This window comes from Callionymus lyra, chromosome 4 (genome assembly GCF_982586985.1).
Source record: "Callionymus lyra chromosome 4, fCalLyr1.hap1.1, whole genome shotgun sequence".
Lineage (NCBI taxonomy): Eukaryota > Metazoa > Chordata > Actinopteri > Syngnathiformes > Callionymidae > Callionymus > Callionymus lyra.
Genome location: NC_141821.1, coordinates 18,638,898 through 18,660,148, shown reverse-complemented (window position 1 = coordinate 18,660,148; position 21,251 = coordinate 18,638,898). Strand labels below are relative to the sequence as shown.

Genomic DNA, 21,251 nt, shown 5'->3' with positions numbered 1-21,251 from the left:
TTTTTTTCTCGCCAGTATGGAGATACACATAAAAAAATAATGACAGCTTGTCAATCTGAAATGCTGCGTGTGTACTGGAGATATGTACCTGTCTTCTTTTTATATTAAACTTGTAGGGAGAGAAGAGGGTGTTTTGTTTATAGCACCATGAATTTCAGATGTATGTTTTTGACAACGACTTCACTAAAAAACAATTGCCCCGAACACACAAACAATTCTTGCATTGAAAGAAAAATCAAAGTCGTGTCACTGTTCATAGAGCAATGTTTTCTGACACTTTCAATTTGGTGTTAAAAATTGGATTTATGCTAAAAAAAAGTGTTAACAAGTCAAACAGCGGGAGGTGAAACACTGGAAGAAGGTAGTGAGGTAGTTTAGCAGTGATACCATCTCATGTTAATACAAGTATCCTTGGGAGGACAGTTCATTACAGCTCCGGACATTTGCTTCCTACACTGCAGTTCCTTCATTATTTAGTAGTACACTCTCTCCTTTATTATTATTACTGCAGTGCAGTCCTGTCTCAACCTCTTGAGCCACAGCCATAGAGAGACTTGCTACTGGCTTACTGATGCTGCTCGTGGCTTCCTCTGCCCACTCAGGCTTTTGCATTGACACGGGTGGAGATAAAGTTCCAATTAGCAAGTTCAAGGAGTTGTGGAGAATGGCTCTCCCCCCTCCTCTCCCACTCACACCTTTGATACTAAAAAAAAATGGTGAGAACGATCTTGTGGCATTATTTCAAACAATAAAATAACAACTTTTTATTCTGCCTGTAGTTCATTATTCAAGATATTGGATCATGAAAAGATATACATGTCTCTGAATGCAAGTCGCTGGACTTCGGTTTTAAACAATCGCCCAGTGATGGTTGTGACATGCTGCTGTGGTGTGAATCCAACAGCCACAAGCTGTTGTTCAGCATGTGAGTGGGAAGCACTGTGCTGAAGAAATAACCATAACAGGACATCATTCTGGAATGAATTATTAAACCAACTTGTTAAACTACAAAAGTTTACTAAAGTTATTATTGAGCCCACATCTTACGTGTTTTGAATAAACATGACTGCATTATTCATTCTTTGGTAAAATATACTCATAATTCCACTTTTTAAAGCTTACTTACTTTTTTTTGCTTCTCTCCGTTAGACTGACTTTAATGAATCACTTGAAAGCGTAATGCAATGTAATGCAATACTTTGCAATGTCTTCTCCAGGATGAGCTCATAAGACGATGAGAGGGGTTCGGTGTGAATTCATTTTCAATTCATTCTGGATCACGACTGGACTCATGGCACCCTGATTGAAGGAAAACCCACTTGTATGGATCGGAGATGTAAACGCTACAGTAAATGGTCCCAAGCTTGATGGAAACAGAGGGCAAACCTATGGAGACGTTCGTACTAACCACTTCGCCAGCATGCAGCTCATGTTCGGAAAATGTATTTATAAATAATTCAGCCGCATAAAATAGGGAACACGCAGCGGAATGATCAACCTCAGCTGAGTCTATTGCATCCCACAGGAAAGAAAGCCTTAAGTAAGATGAGATAGCCATGAAGTCCTTATTTGAAACATGGATCAAGTCTAGGCAAATCATTAAAGATTTTTTTCATTTTCTTTGGTATCAAAACCACAGTTCATTGGGGTCAATGAGGGTATAAGAGTGGAGAGTACGAAACCCTATTTTGACAGAACAAATGCAGATTATAGTCAATGGTAGACACCACTGCTTAACAATGTTACGCAATCCAAGCATTTGAAAGGATCTCATCTAACCTTCATTTTTCTTTAATGCTCCTCTCACTCCTATATCAGATGGAAAACAGTACCTTCAGCCCTTTGAAGATGTGACTAATTAGGTTTTGCATGCTGTTATCACAAGCTAATCTGCATTTATAATATCTCTGTGATATCACTTCAATATGCTACAAAGGTATCATCTGTAAATACACAGGACCTTGGGTACGATTAAACAGCTACTCCACCAGATATCAAAGTAAAAACAAAAGTAAGAAAGGGTCTTTATTTATGTGAAAATTACATTATTTTTAGAAGAAAACAACATCTACTGTGTCAACCTCGTTGTTTTATGAACGCGTCAGGATTGCCACTTATAATGTTAACTAGAACACACTGATGAGGACCGTTGTGTTAAGTTTGGGAGCAGTAGCTATTTTGCAAAAAACGGCTCCCTGCTCACCTTGTGTTAAAAAACAAGCTTTTTTTTCCCCATGTTCACATTATGTAAGACACATATGACCTACACAAAATATGTTTCCATCTCAGGTATAAACGCCTATTGATACGTTCCTTTTATTTGAAGCCAGAGAGGACATGATTGCACCTTAACCCTTGTGGGTTATCTCAGGGTCAAGGTGACCCAAAGACCCGAAAACAGATGTGTTTGTTGTATTCCTTGTGTTGTCTCCTCCTCAGGATGAGCAACCTCCACCATTGCAAATGTGTTTATGGAAGCCAGGGAAGTCGTTCACCTTCACCCAGAGACAACACAAGGGATACCTCAAATACATTTGTTTTCAGGCCTCTGGGTCATCTTGCCCCTGAGAAAACACCAGGGTTGAACCTCCAATAACGGACAAGGTTCACTCCACTCAAGACACAATGTATACATCTGTAATAAAACGGGGTTTCATAAAATTGAATCATCACAATTTAACTATAAACAAACCAGCCCAGCGCCCAGTTATGAGTCTCTCAGCAGAATAGTAAGAGAGACATAACAATTCTCAGCACACTCACAGGATATAACTTCTGTAGTTTTGACACAAGGTTCACCTTTATAGTCATCTTCAAAAATACATCTTCTGCCTACAATGCTAGCAAGATCCAGCAACTGTTAACCAAGACACAATCACTGCTAAAGCATTGAAATATGTTATACAACACTATAAACATGTCATTCATACTGGAGGTTAAATGTGGTCAACGTATGCTCCCCACCTTCTTGGGGAAAAACATCTTTAAAGAAACAAACCAGACCCTGTGAATTCATAGAGGAATATTGATCCAGGAACAGACGTATGATATGACGACAATGAACAAATATCCTGGCTTTTATCGCATGGGAGGCAGATTGGCTTCTGCCAACTCATTAAAAACACAGCTGGCCAAGAGCCTGAGATTAGGTTAGGACCCCAGGGGTCCTCGGGCGGGTGTCAGGTTGAATTTATAAAGAATATGAAAGGCTCATTGTGACTGTGTGAAAATGAAACCAGCTCCACAGTGAGTTAGAAATGACTGAAGGACATGAGGCGTGTGTACTTTTCCGGGTCATTATCCACAAAGTTGGTACCCCATTAAATTAAACTCCACAGAATTGAAAAGCTACTCCAAGACTTCTGAATCCGAAATGAACATTTGTGTTTACGGGTTGTGTAGCCATTAGAACAGTTCATAAATTATGTCATTTTTTAATTTAGTTCCCCCACTAAGAGAATAATGGTCTCACTGCAGGTATTAATGGGCCTCTCCACTGGATTGCACCCAAATCATTGTTCTTTTCACAGACCAGGAAATAAACACGCTCTCATCGAATCATCATATCAGGACACCATCATTTACGACATGGATTTTAAAAAACAAAAACAGAATATCAGACAGAAGTGTAATATTCCAAACCATGCTTAGAATAAACATCATAGTTTATTTGTTTTGAGCCTTGTCTGAATGCTCAGGCCACCTCATTTGCATTTTAATCATGTTCACAAATTACCCAATAAATATTTCCTAAAGGTTCAGAGAGAACGCAAAACTGGAGATACATTTGGTGATAAAAAAAATACTCACCAAGGTTCCATTTCAATCCACTAGTGTGAGTTTTACAAGCTCCTCCAACTGGAATGAGGCTGCACCAGTCGCCCTCCAGTCCTGTGTTGACTTCGAGTCGGTGGTTACCCTGAGGACACAGAAATAGAAATGGAGACCAAAAATAAATGCAATAAACTGGAGCCATTATTATTTCATTTTAAGACTAATTAAAATCTAAAATGGCTTCTTTCTTACACAAACAATTGAGTTTTTGATTTATCAAAAAGGGTGTCGCATGATTTTTTTTGTAAGCTCGGCAGCTGGGGGGAGAGAGCGACAGGCTTGTTATTTTGCAGAGATACCTCAGGCCTTTTCTATACATAAACATCGCAAAATGACTTCTTTGCTGCCAAAAAAATTGGGGAAGATGAATTAAACGCGTGTGCCCTGCAAGTCTGATGCTATATTCGGTTGCTCAGTAAATCCTAATTAACCTCGTGAGGGGCGAACAAGCTGAAGAAAACTTTATTGGCGGAGAAAAAAAAAAGTTTTTTCAACAGATCAATGAAGAAGGTAAAGAAGAAATACATATTCTATACGGAATGGATCGATCTGCTGTCAGGCTGTTGACATGCAAGCGGCAGAAGCAATAAAAACCAACCTTTAATTTGAAGGGAAAGTACTTGATACTGTATGTAAAGTTAAGTAATGACGAAGCGACTTTTCCCCTTCAATTGTTATGTTGTGTTTTAGCTGTGTATACTGTAATCAAAGTGTTATGCCCTGATCATATAGAATTACCTCCATTACAGACTCACTATTATTCCTGTTGATCCATTTTTTGAGGCCTTTTGAAGTAAAAGTCAATCATTCAATCAATGAAAAAGTTATTTATTTCTGGATTAACAACTTTTATATTCAGAGTGGATCCAAAGAACACCATTGTCTTTTGTTTTCAGTCTTGCATAAGGCAAAAGGCAGAGTGAATCAATACACAAAAGCACTGTTTTTATCATTTATATCAACCCGTGCACCCTGCAGCGTCCGGCCTCAAAAGGGCAGCAGGTAAACAAACTCGCAGGTTTGACCGAGAGCATCTGTGCTTTAAGAAATGATTTATGGCAGACTTTGGGCTGACTCAGTACTGAGCAACCGTCTTGCTCAAACACTGACATGCTAACTTGGCTCAGAGCTGCTGTTTTTGGCCTCAACAACGAGAAGAACGAGATGACAAAACCTACGGATGAACTCCGAGCCGATTCTTTTATGCATTTTAATAGAGATAACTCAGCTTCACCTTTGGGACGGTGCTGATTAAAACATCCTTTTGTAGCACCTCAAAATAAACATGTCTGCATATTTCCGAGTGTCTCCAAACAAAATGTAAAAATACATGGGAATTCTAGTATGCAGCAGGAGCACTCTGGAGAAAACAAGACCTTTGCATATTTCCCAAATATGGCTTAATAATGTCGACAGTGTGTGCAATGCAAGCGGAAAACACTTTTACGTCATCCGTGCATGCCTTGAACTTTAAGATTCTATTTACCATTTAACAATGCTGTTTTTATAGCATCATTTGATGAATTAGTTTCTTGATATGAAGAACATGATTTATTCATATGCCTACAGTTTAAGGCAAGTTAAATTCAAGATGTTTAAGACTTTGTATTTTTATATAATTAAATTAAATTAAATGTAAGGCCAATTCCTGACACAGCTTGATTTTGACACATAAGGTCCCTCTTACATGATGCCTGCAACCAATAAGACAAAGAAAAAAAGTTAATATAAGTGATCAGTTCAAGATTTTAAACTTCCCTGAAACCTTTCTTATCAAGTGTTCACATTTTTAAGACTTTGTAGAATTAGATTAAAGACATTTTGATGCCAATTAAGGCCTTGTTTGGGATGTGAATGTGACTCATTTTAAGACGTTTCAATTGTCAATGGAATCCCTGTTTATAGTTGGTAACATTTTCCATAAAGAAAATAAATTAAAAAAACAAAAAAACAAAGTCTTTGTAATATTTGGTTGTGTACTTTATATGGGAACCAAAATACTTATGGGGAAACACAGTGTTGAAGCCGCACAGAAAGAAAAATATGTTATATTTATTATTACTGCTTAAACTTTTTTTTTAATTTAGAAAAATAAAAATATTGTTAAATGAGTAAAACACAAAATCCCGATAGAAAACTTGTCTTTGAGTCCTCACTCCATATATACAAAGCTTAAACCAGCTCATGCATTCTGACAAAGACTCTAAAAGCTAGGAGACACACAAATACAGAACACCATCGTCAGCATACAATCAAACATACTTAGACAGAAATACATTTTTTCATTCACGTCATTGTAGTTTTTTTGGTATGCTATGCTATTTGACACTTTTGTCTAAGTGAACGTCAGTCCATGAATATAAAAGTTAGCAAATATACAACTGATCTTACTTGAGCATGTACACATTGGCTTCCCGAAGGTTGCGTTCACCTTCATGTACCAATGCTCATGTTCATCAATCGCCGGCGAGTTGGCGCCGTGTTGACAAATGAGCTTAATTTACCTGCACTGAAGTAAGATTAATTGGATGTGTCGAGGTATGAAGCAGCAGATGACAATGCGACTTTGGAATAATGACAAGAGGTAAAGAGGGAGTGACTCGGATGGAGGCATCATAACATGCCCCGTGCTGTCATCCACAATTGCCACAATTCGCCATTTGTCTAACGGATGAAAAACACGGCGGAATAAAAAAGAGAAAAAAAGAAGGATCGTGCGTCCCAAATGGCGGCGGCTCGGGCCCACTTGAAAACCCAATCAACTGAGAAGCAAGAGGAAGTGGCTGGCATCGGGGAAAACAATTTAGGAGCATCAAAAGTGACTCATTCTCCCTCATGTGGAACGGCAAATTGGGGCACCGTAAGAGCAAAGAAGTGCGTACGTTTCTGATTATTTAACAGAGAAACAAAGTGCTCGGCACTCTAATCAAGGTGAAGCTGAGCACGGAGAGAGCATTTGAAGAAGAGAAAGACAAACAGCACAGAGGGGATGATTAGAAGTGGCTGAGGAAGAGGAAACAGACAAGAATTCTACTCTGATGAGGAATCATGATGGGAGTCTTAAGTGATTAAGTTTCACACAGAGATAGAAAAACACGGCAACAACCAAAGGGAGGTTTAAGCAGAAATGTTAGTTAATTAGTGGAACAAAATATCGAAAAACTACAACAACATTATTTCGATTATTGTCTCTTTACATGATTCTAAAGTGTTAGAGAAGGGCTATTAGGGTGGAAACTGAGCAAAAGTTATTTATTTTTTTGTACTTTATGTTGGTCCGTTTTCCATTTTATTAGTCAACTTAAGTTAAGGGACAGTTTTTCAACACCTTTTCTAGATACCTGGTTCTGGCTGTTCATCCATGACCCACCACGACCAGGTCTATGACGTGTCGTAGGGGTGGTCTCTGTAGATAATATTTGTTCAAGTAGTTCTCAAACGCAAGTTTTGTTTTTTGAACGGAACCGGTGAAATAATTAATCCCGATTAAATGTTTTCGGTAACGTGCACATAAAGCTTGTCAACCAATGTACCGCTGTAATAAATCATCATCACGGCGTAAAACCAAATCAGTAAATCAACTTCCATTAGAATTAGGTCATGACAAAACAAACTGTATGTTAGCTTGCAGCTCAAAAGCAACACGGGTCAGAATGGATGCTAGAGTGTCATGTATTGATATATAGTTGAAGATAAGAACATGATGCGGGTGAAGCACTCACAGGTTTGAGGAGATACGCCAGGCTGGTTTCTTGGATGATGAAGACCGGGAGTTGTGTGAGCGAGAGAGCATGATGGAGGGTCTCGATCGAGGCCATTATTTGGTCAAATCTGCCTCCTAAGCCACCCAAAGTCACGATGGCATCCACCTGCGCAGAGACAGAGCAAAACGTTTATTTTTTATTTTTTATCTTAAATAAATCAAAAGGTTGGAATGGGTCAATAAGAACAAGACTAGAAAATAAACTATACAAGTTAATGCTCAACAATACTTTTCCGTTTCTATGTTTCTTGAAATAAAAATGCAAATCTGTTACACTAAAAACGTTATGAAGCAAGAACAGTCCTGAAGATCAAATGAAAATAGAAAGATAGTGATATTATGCACACACAACAACAAACTCTCGATGTATTAAACTGGCACAGGAGCTTATTGAAGACGACGTGAGACGGCAAGATCAAAAGCTGTGGACAGCCGTGAAAAACCTTTCAAAAATTTAATCTGACCGGGATTGTAAATCAAATAAACTAAAGTGGATTACTTACTCTAATGCCATTTTCTGCAACCTCAGAGCAGAAAAAAAGGCTTCTTCTTTAAGCCAGCCGTTCAGTTAAGTACAATATTTACTGCTCTCAGCAATTACAGCCCCTTAAGTCCCAGAGCAGTCAAACTCTGATGTTGACAGCTTTTAAAGCCCAACAGTGTCGAGGGCAAAGGCGCCGTCGGACTCTGACAACTGATGTCACACTGGCACAAAAATCCCACCAATCATGTACACTCCACTTTAAAGTTTGCACAGCAAACAAAAAGGGAAAACTTGAAAGGAAGCCTTGAGGAGGCCATGACGGTGCAGTTATTCAACTGTTCATTTTCTGCCGCTTGTTACCGTATCCCAGCTTCTTTGAGTGAAATGCACGGGACACCCTGAACAGGAGGCCAGCCAGTCGCAGGACACAAAAAGACACACAACCATTCATAGACACACTCATACCTATGGATAATTTCCATTACCAATCAACCTGTATGTTTTGGACTGTGGGAGGAAACTGTAGTGCTGCAAGTTGCTTTCCCCCACAAGAGACCCAGATTCATAAAACACGTTGAGCTGGTGAACCATTTCCACTTAAATAATAATTTGTGTCAAAAATGCAGCTAATGGAACAAGCCATTCTGTCCTCATATTGCTTATTTTTGTTCTGTACTGACACCACAAACAATAACGTTGTGTTTACAACACTGGCAATAAAAGTTTCTGATTCTATTTACTGTATATGTACATACAAAATAATAACAGTGGGTTTTCAAAACTGAGTTATTTTTATTCTGATAGACTGCATATTATATATATTAATAAAATGTATCCATTCATAAGTTATTTAATGGATAACTGGCTGTTAGAAAAATGGCAGTTTGGATTCCAGTTAGTGATTAAAGGAGAGGCATTCCATTATTGGAAAAACAGGTGTAAATTATGAAGCATGTTGTAGATGCATTTATGACACAATGGGCGATTCAAGACATTGTATTAAAACATTAAATGGAGAGAGAAAAGCGTATGAAGAAGCGTAGAAAATCATGGGCTAGTCGGGTAAAATGATAGCTATGGTAGATATGGAAGAAAACTCAAGATAACCAGAGAAATGCATAAAATAAAGATTAGTTAAAAAAAAAAAAACAGCTCCAGAGAGATTGAAGATGGTCTGAAGGTACCGGGGACATATACTGTATACGCCGATATCTATTTCTAATGTGTAATGTCTAATTAATCTTTCTTCTTTTTCAGTAATATACATTTTGATTAAAACATAATTTGCATTGTTCCCAGTGCATTGAAATAATAATTATTATAAAGATGGTGTGCTTTATACACGTTTTTAAACATTACAATATTTTTGATAAACACAGAACACTGGTCCTTTTTAATACATCAGCTTCAACAAAAAGGCAAGATTGCACCACCATTAATGAAGAGAAAAAGAAAATTGACCTGTTAATGTGCATAATCGTGAGCGGCCCAAAGTGGGGCTTGACATTTGCCAGCATGCAAAAAAACAGGCAGTTATTTCGTCTAGCTGATTAAATTCTACATACAGCGTCGGTGAATAAAGAAACGAAAAATAGTCTTAAAATTGTGTCAAAAAAAAAAAAAATCTCCTGCTGCTTCTCTGGATATGCTTGCTATGATTAATAGTTAACAGTTCAAGAAAAAGAGAAATGCAGGGAAAAAGACATAATCAACAAGTGCCTCGGCAACTGATTGCAAGATTGCCAGAGAGAGACAGAAAGACATTTAGAGACAAATCTAAAGTAAACTTTTGCCTCAGGTGGGCAAGGAAGAAGCTTATATTTATCAGATGGCTACAAAAATCTGATAAGGAAAATGTAAGTATCTAGTTGTAAAATGAAAAATATATTAAAATGTATTAAAGAATAAATCAGTGAAGATATTATTTACTCAATTTTTCAATAGTATTAATAGTTATAAGGAGACAATCTTTATTTGTTAAGTCTAGATAGAGAGAATGAGCATTGATGATAAAAGGTACTACTTTGTGTTTTTGATTATCAGGCTATGTAATGTTTATTGTCTGTAAGTGATTGATCAAAATTAATGATTAATTAATTGTTTGCTAGAAATCAAACAATGGCTGAGTGAAAACACTCTACACACAGCTAAATGTGGACAAAACTGAAACACTGGTGATTACTCCTGATGATAAGGTTCCAGGGTTGAGTCAGTACTTGGATGACTTAGGTCAGTCTGTCAAACTGAGCCTGAGAAACCTGGGTGTTGTATTTGATAAAGACATGTCTCTTGTTCAACACTGCAGAAAACTGACAAGAAACTGTTTCCTTCAACTCTGAAAAATCTCTAAACTTAGGAAAATGTTGTCGGAACATGATCTGGAGCTTGTAATCCATGCGTTTCTTTCTTCTCGTCTGGACTATTGTAACAGTTTGTTTTCATGTCTTAACAAGTGTCTCGTCTGCAGTTGATTCAGAACTCTGCAGCGAGAATTCTAACCCGCTCAAGTAGAAGAACTCACATTTCTCCGATCCTTAAAACTCTTCACTGGCTTCCAGTTTCTTTCAGGATCAACTTTAAAATTCTGGTTCTTACTTTCAGATCTATTCATTATCAGGCTCCTCCTTACATCACTGATCTGATCCAGCCTTACACCCCAGCTCGGGCTCTGAGGTCTGTGGATCAGAATCTACTTATGGTTCCACGCACACGACTCAGGACCAGAGGAGAGAAATCTTTTCAGGCTGTTGCTCCTAAGCTTTGGAACGATCTTCCTCTCTCTTTGCGCTTGATAGAGTCTACTGACTCCTTTAAGAAACATCTTAAGACGTTTCTATTTGTTCAGGCTTTTCCTTGATTTTCTGGAACTCCTGTGTTGTTCTCAGTATTATCTTGATCTTTAAAGTGTATATACTTTTTTGAGTATTGTTTTGTTTGTTTAAGCGCTTTATGACCCTGGTCTGGAAAAGCGCTATATATATATATAAATATTACTTACTTACTTAATTGCATGGCCCTTTTTAAAAATGCATTGCTTGTGGTTCACCAGCATTTTCAACCAGCGGATGTGATTGAGCTCCGGAGATAACTTGAATTATTATGTCCCGTATTCAGGTAAATCAACGTGAGAAGCTAACATTCAATAACTGGGTGGTTTTCTCTTCGGGGTAAAATAATGTCAGATGGTTTTTTGCGGCCCACACATTTTCAGATCATTAAATCTAGCCTTCACTAAAGTTCACTCCTGTCAAAAAACATGTCCGCTGTGGTCATAATGCTGTATTTGCAGTAAAATCCAATCAAAGCATCAACACCTGACTCTAGGTTCAAGTTGAACACCTGAAGCATCAGCAGGGAAACCAACACATCTGTCAATCAATTCAGAATTTCTCTGTGTGGGCAGCCATGCAATGATATTATTCCTATTTTCTTTTAAACAAGAATACATTTTGTCAAGGGATACTCAGTAAGAATATAGTTTCCCTGAAGCATGATGATTTGTATTCACACTCCCACATGGCGGAAACTGGGAAGATGCACATCGTCAACTTCAACCCATGACAGTTGACCTTGGAGCAAGGCTTCGGAACCAAGGATTGAATCACTTACCTGACGGCGACATCCCACACATATTATGTACTTTTTATATTCAGTAATGTTACCTCGCTAGATGCATTTACAGTAAATCACTAAAATAAAGTTGTTTACCAATTAGATATAAATAAATAATCAATATATTAGTGATATTTTGCATATTTTTATGCACTTGAAAGATTGCCAGAAGGAAGCCTTAAGGCTTATTGACAACAACAAAAAATGTAGTTGTATTTAAATATAAATGATATAACATAGAAAATTAAATTCAAATGATATTGACAGCAGGTGGCAGTAGCGAACCAGAACTTGTTAGTATAAGATAAAAATTGTAGCTTATGCTGCAGCTCTAGTCACAAATTCTTCAAAAAAGTTCTGGATCCAGATGTTTATCTGAAAAAAACACCCCCCAAAAAAATCTTCTGTTTATTTCCCCTTTTATCATTACTTCCTGAAACTCTAATTGAATCGATTTGTTTCACAAGATTTTAGTCATATGTTCAATAGACAGACAAACGAAATGGACGACAATCACAGTGTAAGAATAAGTGATGATCTGATGAAGCTTCACTAAGCAGTGTCATTATTTTCACTAGATGGCGGTCTCTGCACTATTTTCCTTTTTTATAAACAACTGTTCTAATAAAAAAACTGATGGCACCACCTACTGACCTCTAAACAACATGACACCGTTTCATGAAGCTTCATCAGCACATCACTAGTACGAATAGATTCAAAGGTCGATAAAAAGTGAGCTTTTGTGACCTGCAGTTGTCGCCTTCGAATCTCTTTCAGCATCAACACTAAACACTTGGTGAAGTCTGTGAAATCCTGGTCGTGGGTTTCTATCAGCCTGCATCCCTTCATGGAAGAAGAAGACACACGTGAGCATGTGGAAATAAAAGACAGCAGTGCATTTATTGGTATAATATAATACAGTACGAACCACACAAGACAAGGCAAAAGAACTAAGGGAAATCAGAACAGGAACATAAAATCACAGCTTTAGCTCTGCTTTCTTTGGGCTGTTCTTGAATTATGTAGCAGGTTCAGTGGCCCTAAACTACATCACTCAGGTAAACAACTTTGCTCTTCCCTCTTTCTGTCTCAGACTACTGCTCATCCATAAACACACCAACTTTAGTGCGCAAAATGTTATGTCTTTTACACACACACACACAACACTTCACACAAACATGTTCACTCTTCTCCGTTTGATCCCATCTATCCATAGTTCTCTCATCCCTTCATCTCAGCCTACCCTTCTCTTTTCCCCTCCTCTCCCTCGTGAACGCCTCTGTGTTCTCTTCCTTCCATTTATGCAGAATTATTCACAGTTTCTGACAAATCTACAAGGAAATACTTCAAACTTTCTCATTGTTCTGCTCTTATAACCATTACCATAATAGTCTGTCCTTTCTCATTGAAGATGGTATTGCTCATTCTCAAACCCTGTGTGATATTTATGGAAAAATATGAATATTACATTCGCCACAGACTGAGGTTGAAAATGAGTCCGTGTGCAGGTTTCATCTTGTGTGGTTGAATGCAGAATGTATATCTACACAAGGTCAGCAGCATTCTTTTCCTTCCTTTAATGGCTATCTTTAAAGATAAATGAATAAAAAAGGGAGACAATGCATGCACAGTTGCCATGCTTCTAAAAATATGTGTACTGAGCTGGGATTGGTTGTTTCTAAGGAACGGCCATCTCTGGACCACTGCATACAATCAGTATGTTTTCTGAATAGCTCCACGGCTGGAGTGCTCAATTTGACTTGCCGTCTTGTCTAAAGCATAAAGTGTAGCAAATTGTCCTTCGGACAAATTGTTTTCCTTCTTTTACGAACCAAACTTTTTTTCTTTCAGATTGGATGTTTGGTTTGTCAGCAGAGAGCATTTGTTTGGACAGTGGTCTGTCAGCATCCCATTATTCACAATAGGGGCTGAAGGCAGTTTGTTTTGCGATGTCGTACTTTGAAGTACGATTTGTGATTTAAACATCTAACGTTTTGTGGAGACCCTGACCTTTTAACCTTCAAAACATTTGAAGGTTTAGAACAAGAATTTGTCAATGTTCCTACAGACGGACCTACTTCGGGTTGGTTCCTATTTGAGATTGTCCGGGGTTCTGAAACAAAAGTAGTTAATCAACTCTCAAACTCGCGTTTCATAGAGATGGATAGATAGATAAAACTTTATTGATCCCTCTGGAGAAATAATGTAACAATGGACACTTTAATTGTAACTTAGTGTTCTTCAGTGCCTTGGTATATCAACGATCCCTAACGTCGGACTTGAGTCACTCTCATTTCAACACTTCTGACCACTGGATAAATAAACATGGACTTTCAACTCATATAAAGGAATATAAACAGCTGAAATAAAGAACAGACACTGAATTCATGTTGAGAAAATGTAAGTCGTGTGAGGTGTGTTATTACTCACCTTGTCTGCATAGAAATCCTTTACTTCAGCTATAATTGAATCAAAATCCCCACTGATGTAGTCGGGAAGGAAGCTGGATTTCAGGATAGACATGGAGGATGAATGACAGGGAGGAAAGGTTAATATTGTAAGATGGGTAGAGGGGGAAAGTGTTGGAGGGAGATGGAAAAGAAAGAGGACATTGAAGTTTGAGTCAACTCTTTCATCTGAGCAACCTGGAGGGGAGATGGGGTGACATTGAGACTGACAGGGCGACACTCTGTGACTCCCAGGCAAGCAAAAAAACTCATCCCGACAAATGCCAAATCCCTGTCGAACCCTGAAAAAGTGTTTGCCCCACACTTAATTTTTTTGATGAGTGTGACAAAAAAAAAAAAAAAATCAGGAAGTAGGCAACCACTTTTTCACACATTTATATTAATATACTTTTTTATTACAACAATATTAATTTTAACTTTCCAGAAATGAACACCTCACCAATTCATTTCCAGGTTATGCAACTTGATTTCTTTTCATCAGTACAGACTGATATTCTCTGTACAAATTAATTTCCTTTAACAAGATTGAAATTGGTTTTAAATATGCATATTAACCGTCATATATATACTCAGCCAGATGCCCCTGGAGATTAAGATTGAGGTCCAGCCTTAACGAACTACTATTGTACAAGAAAATTAATATTGGATTACAAGAGCTAATGAAACGAGGAGTCATCATAAGAAGTACAGCTTTAAATATGAATCAATTCTACACTAATTAAAGACAAACATTTGATCATCTTTGGAAACACCGTTGTCGAGGTTTGCTCATGAGTATTTACAAAAACGAACTTGTTTACCGGATCAAAGCAAAGAGACAGGAAATATGTTCCAGTGGGTAAAAAAAGAAAAAGATACAGAAGGACTTCATTGTATTTCCTGATGCAATCTTCCACTGCGTGGTGACAAGACACAGATAGTAAAACAGTAGCGGGGGAAATAGCTTATAGTCGGGCTCAAACAACAATGAGACATCAAACTGAATTATTGAAAGTATGTAATACCCTTTTCAACACACAATAAAAACAATAACACATATATTGCCATATTTTATTATAGTTATCCTAATCTGTAATGAATTAATGTTTTGGGACCACAATGTCACCGAAATACACGACAATTAGTTCTCCCAGAAACATGGTGACACACATGTCCTCGTAAACCAGAAGGAGGCTCCATCACCAGTCCCTCCGCTGTCACTGGAAGCTCCCCACTGCTCCTGGTCCCCCAGAACATGGTCACTATAGCAACGCATCTGACCATCATCCAAGTGTTAAACACCACAGTCCTCGCTCTCAATCACACACCTGAATTGATGTCCTCGAGAGAGACGATATTGATCACGAGGCCCGAGTCCGAGAGATACAAGTGTGAGACCCTTACTTAAGTTTTGATCGACCTCACAAGAGTCGATGAGTCCCAACACCAAAGTGGGTTAGACTCAGACACACAACCAGGTAGTAATATTCATGACAGTGAGCTCTTGGATCGCAGGTCTTTCAACTCAATTGGCCATGTGTGCGTCTATGAGTGTGGGCCAAGTTTGATTTGTATCGTGATATACTGTATCAATACTCAATAGCTCTTTAGAGATATATTAAATTCTTAATTCATATTTATTTCATGGTTTATATTTCAATAGTGTGTTAAAAAAAAAAAAAAGTGTTTACAGCGTACAACGTTTATTCATTTCTGTGCTGCAATTCAACTTCCAGCCACTAGTTGGCAACATTCGTAATTTCCTCCGTGCCAAAGTAACAGCAAAACCAGCGAAAAGGATTTATACCAAACTCCAGAATCTTTTAAAGTTGATGTTTGGACCCATTTTGGCTTTCAAGCAAAACAAGAAGCTGACTCTGTTCTTGAGTAAAATTTAAATCTGTCCATCTGTCCATGTTTAGTTTAGAACGTAGCAAGTAGAAAAAAGGTTGGTTAAGTAAGTCTTTCACTCACATTTACACCAAGAGCTCTTCTATTACTTTCTATGGATATTGAAATATATACATAAATATTAATTTCAATTGAGAGTATCTGAAGGAAATGATTATAAACATGATTTAATGTTATATGATCTTCTGTTTAACCTTTTATGTGACAGATGGTGATCACATTCCTGCATGCAAGAATCCGATCGTGACCTATGTGCAGGACTCCATCGGCTGTAAATGACCAACTCTCTCTCTCCGTGTATGTGTGTATGTGTGCAAAATGCACGGACACAAACAAAAATAAATGGTGTGTGTGTCCGCCTTCTCATCCCTATTAATATTAAGTGACACTTTAATTTGAATGGGAAATAGAGCATTTTACTGCCAGTTTGTCCAAGTACTGGCTGATGGGAAAGGCATTGTGACCTTGCGTGTGTGCATGTGCTTGTGTGGATGCACGTCCTTGGGCAGTATTTCTTATGTTGAAGAACATAAACCTGTTTGCAGTCCCATTAAAGATTCAACCCTCTGATTAGGATTCCGAAGGGATCCGGTTACATATCCGGTGAGATGTATAAGAAATAAATTTGAGCTAGCCTGATTTGATCGAGGATGCCTATATATATTTCATTGTGGGGTTGGATTTATTGTAAATTACATCTGGAGATCATTTTAAACAGGATGATGGCCATGAGCATTGGCCATTATTCCACCTGAATCTACATAAAAGTACCCTTACTTTTCAGCCTGTCAATGTAAATGCTATGAACCATGTACCATTAACAAGATTTGAAATAAATTTAAAATCAGATTATTATTCCTTTAGATTCTTTCTCTATAACATGTTTATGTTATTTGCAAATCATTAGTTCTCTGGCGATTTTATTTTGAACCCGTTAACTTAAGTATTGACAAACGTGTTTCTATTAGCATTAGCATTCAATTATTTGTAGTAAAAAGGGGATTTTAAGCAGTGGTTTAAGTGGCAGATATGTAAACACAAAGGTCAAGTGACAAAGTTTAACCTTCCATTTAGAAATATGAACTGAAAAAACACTTATTTTATCCTGCATCTATTAAACAGGGATGTGTTGCACCAGCTCTGAAGTTCTTTGATTCTGGTCATGACTTGTTAAAATAGAATTCCTGGCATTCTGAACCAAGCCACCCACTCTGCCCATTCGGAGGAAGAAAGGTAGAAAATATCAGTTTCTTCGGACTCTATGATCGTAATTTCAGTTTGTCAAGGCCATTGCCAAGTTAGCCAACATTCAATAAGGTCAGAAAAATATAATCTTTGACAGAAAAACAGAGTTTTCAGATACTTTTCCTTAAGATTGTGAGCTACTTGGCCAAGTTTGAGTCACGCTGCAGGCGAGAGCATCAACTTAAATAAAGTTGATAAACATTAGCATTTTGCATGTGAAAATAAAGAAACACATACCATTTCCCTTTAATAATTTAATGATTAAAATATTCACTACCTAGCTAGAACCTGCTATTTCCTAATGTATTCCTACATGTACTAATTATTCTAGAGTACTTTAAAGACTTTCTGCTTACTTTCTCTTAACAAATACACTCAAACAGGCTTCATTGATCACTTTTAAGGCTCTAACCTGAGAGAAGACCTCTCCAGCACTGGTTAACATCTAGTTGGAGGAATATATGTTTACACAAGAACGTTCCAAAAATGTTTAGCCTTTTCTGAAGTGATCAATATGTATTTATTTAATCCAATTTATAGTTTTTTTTTGTCAATAGCTTGTTCACTACTACTGGACCCTAAAGAAGACAAATTCATGAAAGAATGTTGTTTGATGAATGTTTGATTAAAGGATTTACCCATTAAATTGATAATCCAACTGTGTTTGATCTTATTTTTTTAACCGGTGTTTAGAGTTGTTTTAATGCAGCCTGTGAGCTTGAATAATCGACAAGTATGATCAGAATTAATGAATCTCAGATCGCGTTTAAATGTCGCATTAAGAAAATCTGAATTTCAGATTTGGACATGAATCGGGAGAATAGAGAAAGAAGAAGTTGAGACTCATGGTTCCAGACAAAGGGAGATGCAGTTCTTCCATTCAAACTTGAACAGAAAGTAGCAGGAGTTTTCCATCATGCACTTTGATTTTCCTTAAGCTTTGTGCCGTGGCTCCCTTTCCACCGTCTCCTTGATTTTTAGCAACCTTTCCCCACCTACTTCACGATAGTAGTTGCTTCCTCGTGGCCCATATCTTCAACCTTTGACCTACAAACCAAAAGTGACAGCTTTCTTTCGGCCTCAAACATGATGATCATACAACGGCCACGCATCAGATTGCTTTGATCTCCTGATCCGAGTAGAGTTACATCTTGGGTCGGTGATGCCAATTTGTTCAAAGAGATCCCTCCCAGTCTGTACCAGAGGACCTGCGATTTGCTCCAAACTACCACCGTCAGAGCCTCCAGCAGCAGCTTTCACTTCACCTTGCTCCCCACTGAGAGCCTCCAGGACGAAGCTGCATCTAAGGAGTTCTCCGTCTCCTCCTTCCCTCCCTGCTGGTCACTTTCATCGCACTCACCATCATCACCCTCGTCTTTACCATGTATTCATTCATCCCACCTTTGAAGGACGCTGTTCATTTGTCACTCAACACAGATTCGAAGTCTTAATGTAACTGACGTGTGCTGGGATTCATATGATCTTCCAGGCTATTGCTCCTAAGCTTTGGAAAAGATCTTCCTCTCCCTCTGTGTTTGACGGATCTACTGACTCCTTTAAGAAACATCTTAAGACATTGTTATTCTTGTAGGCTTTTCCCTGATTTTCTGGGACTCCTGTGTTGTTCTCGTGATATCTTGACCTTTTAAGTATATATTTTATTGTGTATCGTTTTGATTGTTTAAGCGCTTAGTGACCGTGATCTGAAAAACGCTCTTAAAATATAAATTACTTACTTACTTACTAATGTAGACAAGTCAGCGTTAAAAGAAGAAGTAAATGTTCCCTTAAAGTATGTGCTCCTATTAAGTTATAGTTATATAACTGCTTTGATGATATTGACGGGATCCTTCTCATTCCATCGTATATTTGTCAGCGCTCTCCATTTCTTATACTCTTTTCTTTGATACGTCAAGTTACATTAAGCCTTCGAATCGTCTATTTAAGTGCCAACAGAAGACAGATGACAACAGGTCATTGAGATAATGAGAATGATTGAAAGTATTGTTTTATGATGAATTATTACACCAGTTATTTAAATGATTATGAATCCAATGGACTTAATCTCTGTTATTACACTATTGATCAAGGTAAATCTTTTATACATGTTATAATTAAACCCTTTTTTCACTACACTGTTTCCAAGAGGAGCTGATTCTATTATTTTAACAACAAATTGCAAAATATTTTCAAGTAGTTAAGTGCTTATTTTATTGGATGTATTTCTAATTAAACTTATACATTGTCTGCAAAAAGCAGTACTAATGAAGAAAATGAATCGGGAGAAAATGGTAAAACCACTTTTTTTTTTTAAGGGAAACCCCCCAAATGAATGCTTAGACAATATTGATACATCCAGAGATATCAGTAAGATATTGAAACATCAGAGATTTGATCAGTAAGAAGTGAAATCCTCACAGATCAATCTGGCTTCCTTGTATTCCTCATCAATCTTTTGACTCCTTATCCTCCCTAAGGGTTTCATTAGGTGGGCAAATTAGACAAAATTTAATTTTCAATTACATAATCACAGATGCCAGGCTGGAACCAGAGCCCCGAGACGGGGAGGAGATGAATATAAAGTTATATTTTTAACTATTGCTTAATTCATATTATAAAAGTTGTGCATATTTTGATCTGAAGTACATTTTAAGTTGTAACTTAAGTAAAAGAGTGAATCTATGTTATTAGTGATTTAATTAAATAAGGGGGATGCAGTGAAAAGCATGATCTATTTCTAAATAATGTGCTTTCATTCACAGTGGAGTTGTGACAAATTGTCCTTATTTAAAAGTTAACTTAGTTGCTCATGAGCTCCAGCTGTGCAATTTTCACATTTCACAACATTTAGTGTGAAGTGATCCTTTTATCGTGGAGAGTGAAAGGTCTGGTTTGGTTTGGAGAGCTCACAGCAACATCTCTGCAGGACTCTGACAAACAGACTGAAGCGGTTTTGATCTTCTCAACTCTGATATCTGTCACAGCTGCGACTTGACTTAAATGATTAGTGGAACAAGAAAGGGACTTTGTAGCAAACAGTACATGCAGTGGTTAAAGCTGTCAGAATATTTCTTTCTTGGATTATCTTTCTTTTTTTGGACTGCCTTGTTAAATATTTAATGTATAGATGGAATGCAATAAGAAAATGATATAAATATAACGTATAACAAGAAGTCCTAATTCTAGTGGTGTGTTTTCTGCCGTACATGTTCTTCAATAGTAGTACCACAGTGTAAGTGCGGTCACGAAGAAACCATGTATTGGACTTTCACTATGACTAGTTACAACCTTTCCTATAAATCAAAGAAAGAAGGATAACAATCTGAGCATTGACAACTTCATTTAAGTGCCAAAACAAATTTTACCTCAAGAATTTAAACGTTATAGTGTATTAGCTAAAACGGAACTAAATAAATGACCATTATTATACGAGTAATACATGTATAAGAGCACAAGCTCAATTCAAAGTGAAGTATACTCTATGTGCTGTGACCGTTAAAACCTCTTTCACTTCAGGGACTGCACCCTTGACTCGGCGATCTCTCAACAGCACAACTCCATTAGCCTTCAAAACAGGCTGAAGGTTAAAAAGGTTAATAATAACACAGACCTCTGCAGCTTTGTAACTCACTAAGTCTCTACATGAGATTTTGGTAACACTTAAGAATGGGGAACAAATATTAACTATTAATAAGCTCCTTATTCACAGGTGTATTAACAGAAAAGTTACTATCATAGAGTAACTCAAAAAATGTAAATTCTTACCGTATTCTGCGCTTAATAGCTTGATATTCACACTATACTACACCTTATTTATTTTTAACAGGAAATTTCATGAACATTTATTCACATTCTAAAATGTTACCGATGGATCATGCAACACCATGCTCCACATTGCGTCAATAATCCATGTCAGTTCTTGATCGCTAGTCAATGCTTCTCCTTACAATATTAC

At 37.4% G+C, this 21,251-nt stretch overlaps 1 protein-coding gene across 1 annotated transcript in view; it reads right to left on the bottom strand.

The window, feature by feature from the left end:
• Positions 1-21,251, bottom strand: part of tpk1 (thiamin pyrophosphokinase 1) — a 52,008-nt gene that overhangs the window by 15,843 nt on the left and 14,914 nt on the right. Inside the window, exons 5-8 of the mRNA XM_087789111.1 lie at positions 14,124-14,196; positions 12,441-12,536; positions 7,557-7,703; positions 3,811-3,919 (exon numbers count right to left, since the gene is read on the bottom strand). Of these exons, the coding sequence (XP_087645237.1) occupies positions 3,811-3,919; positions 7,557-7,703; positions 12,441-12,536; positions 14,124-14,196 (425 nt within the window). The remainder of the gene's footprint in view (positions 1-3,810; positions 3,920-7,556; positions 7,704-12,440; positions 12,537-14,123; positions 14,197-21,251) is intronic.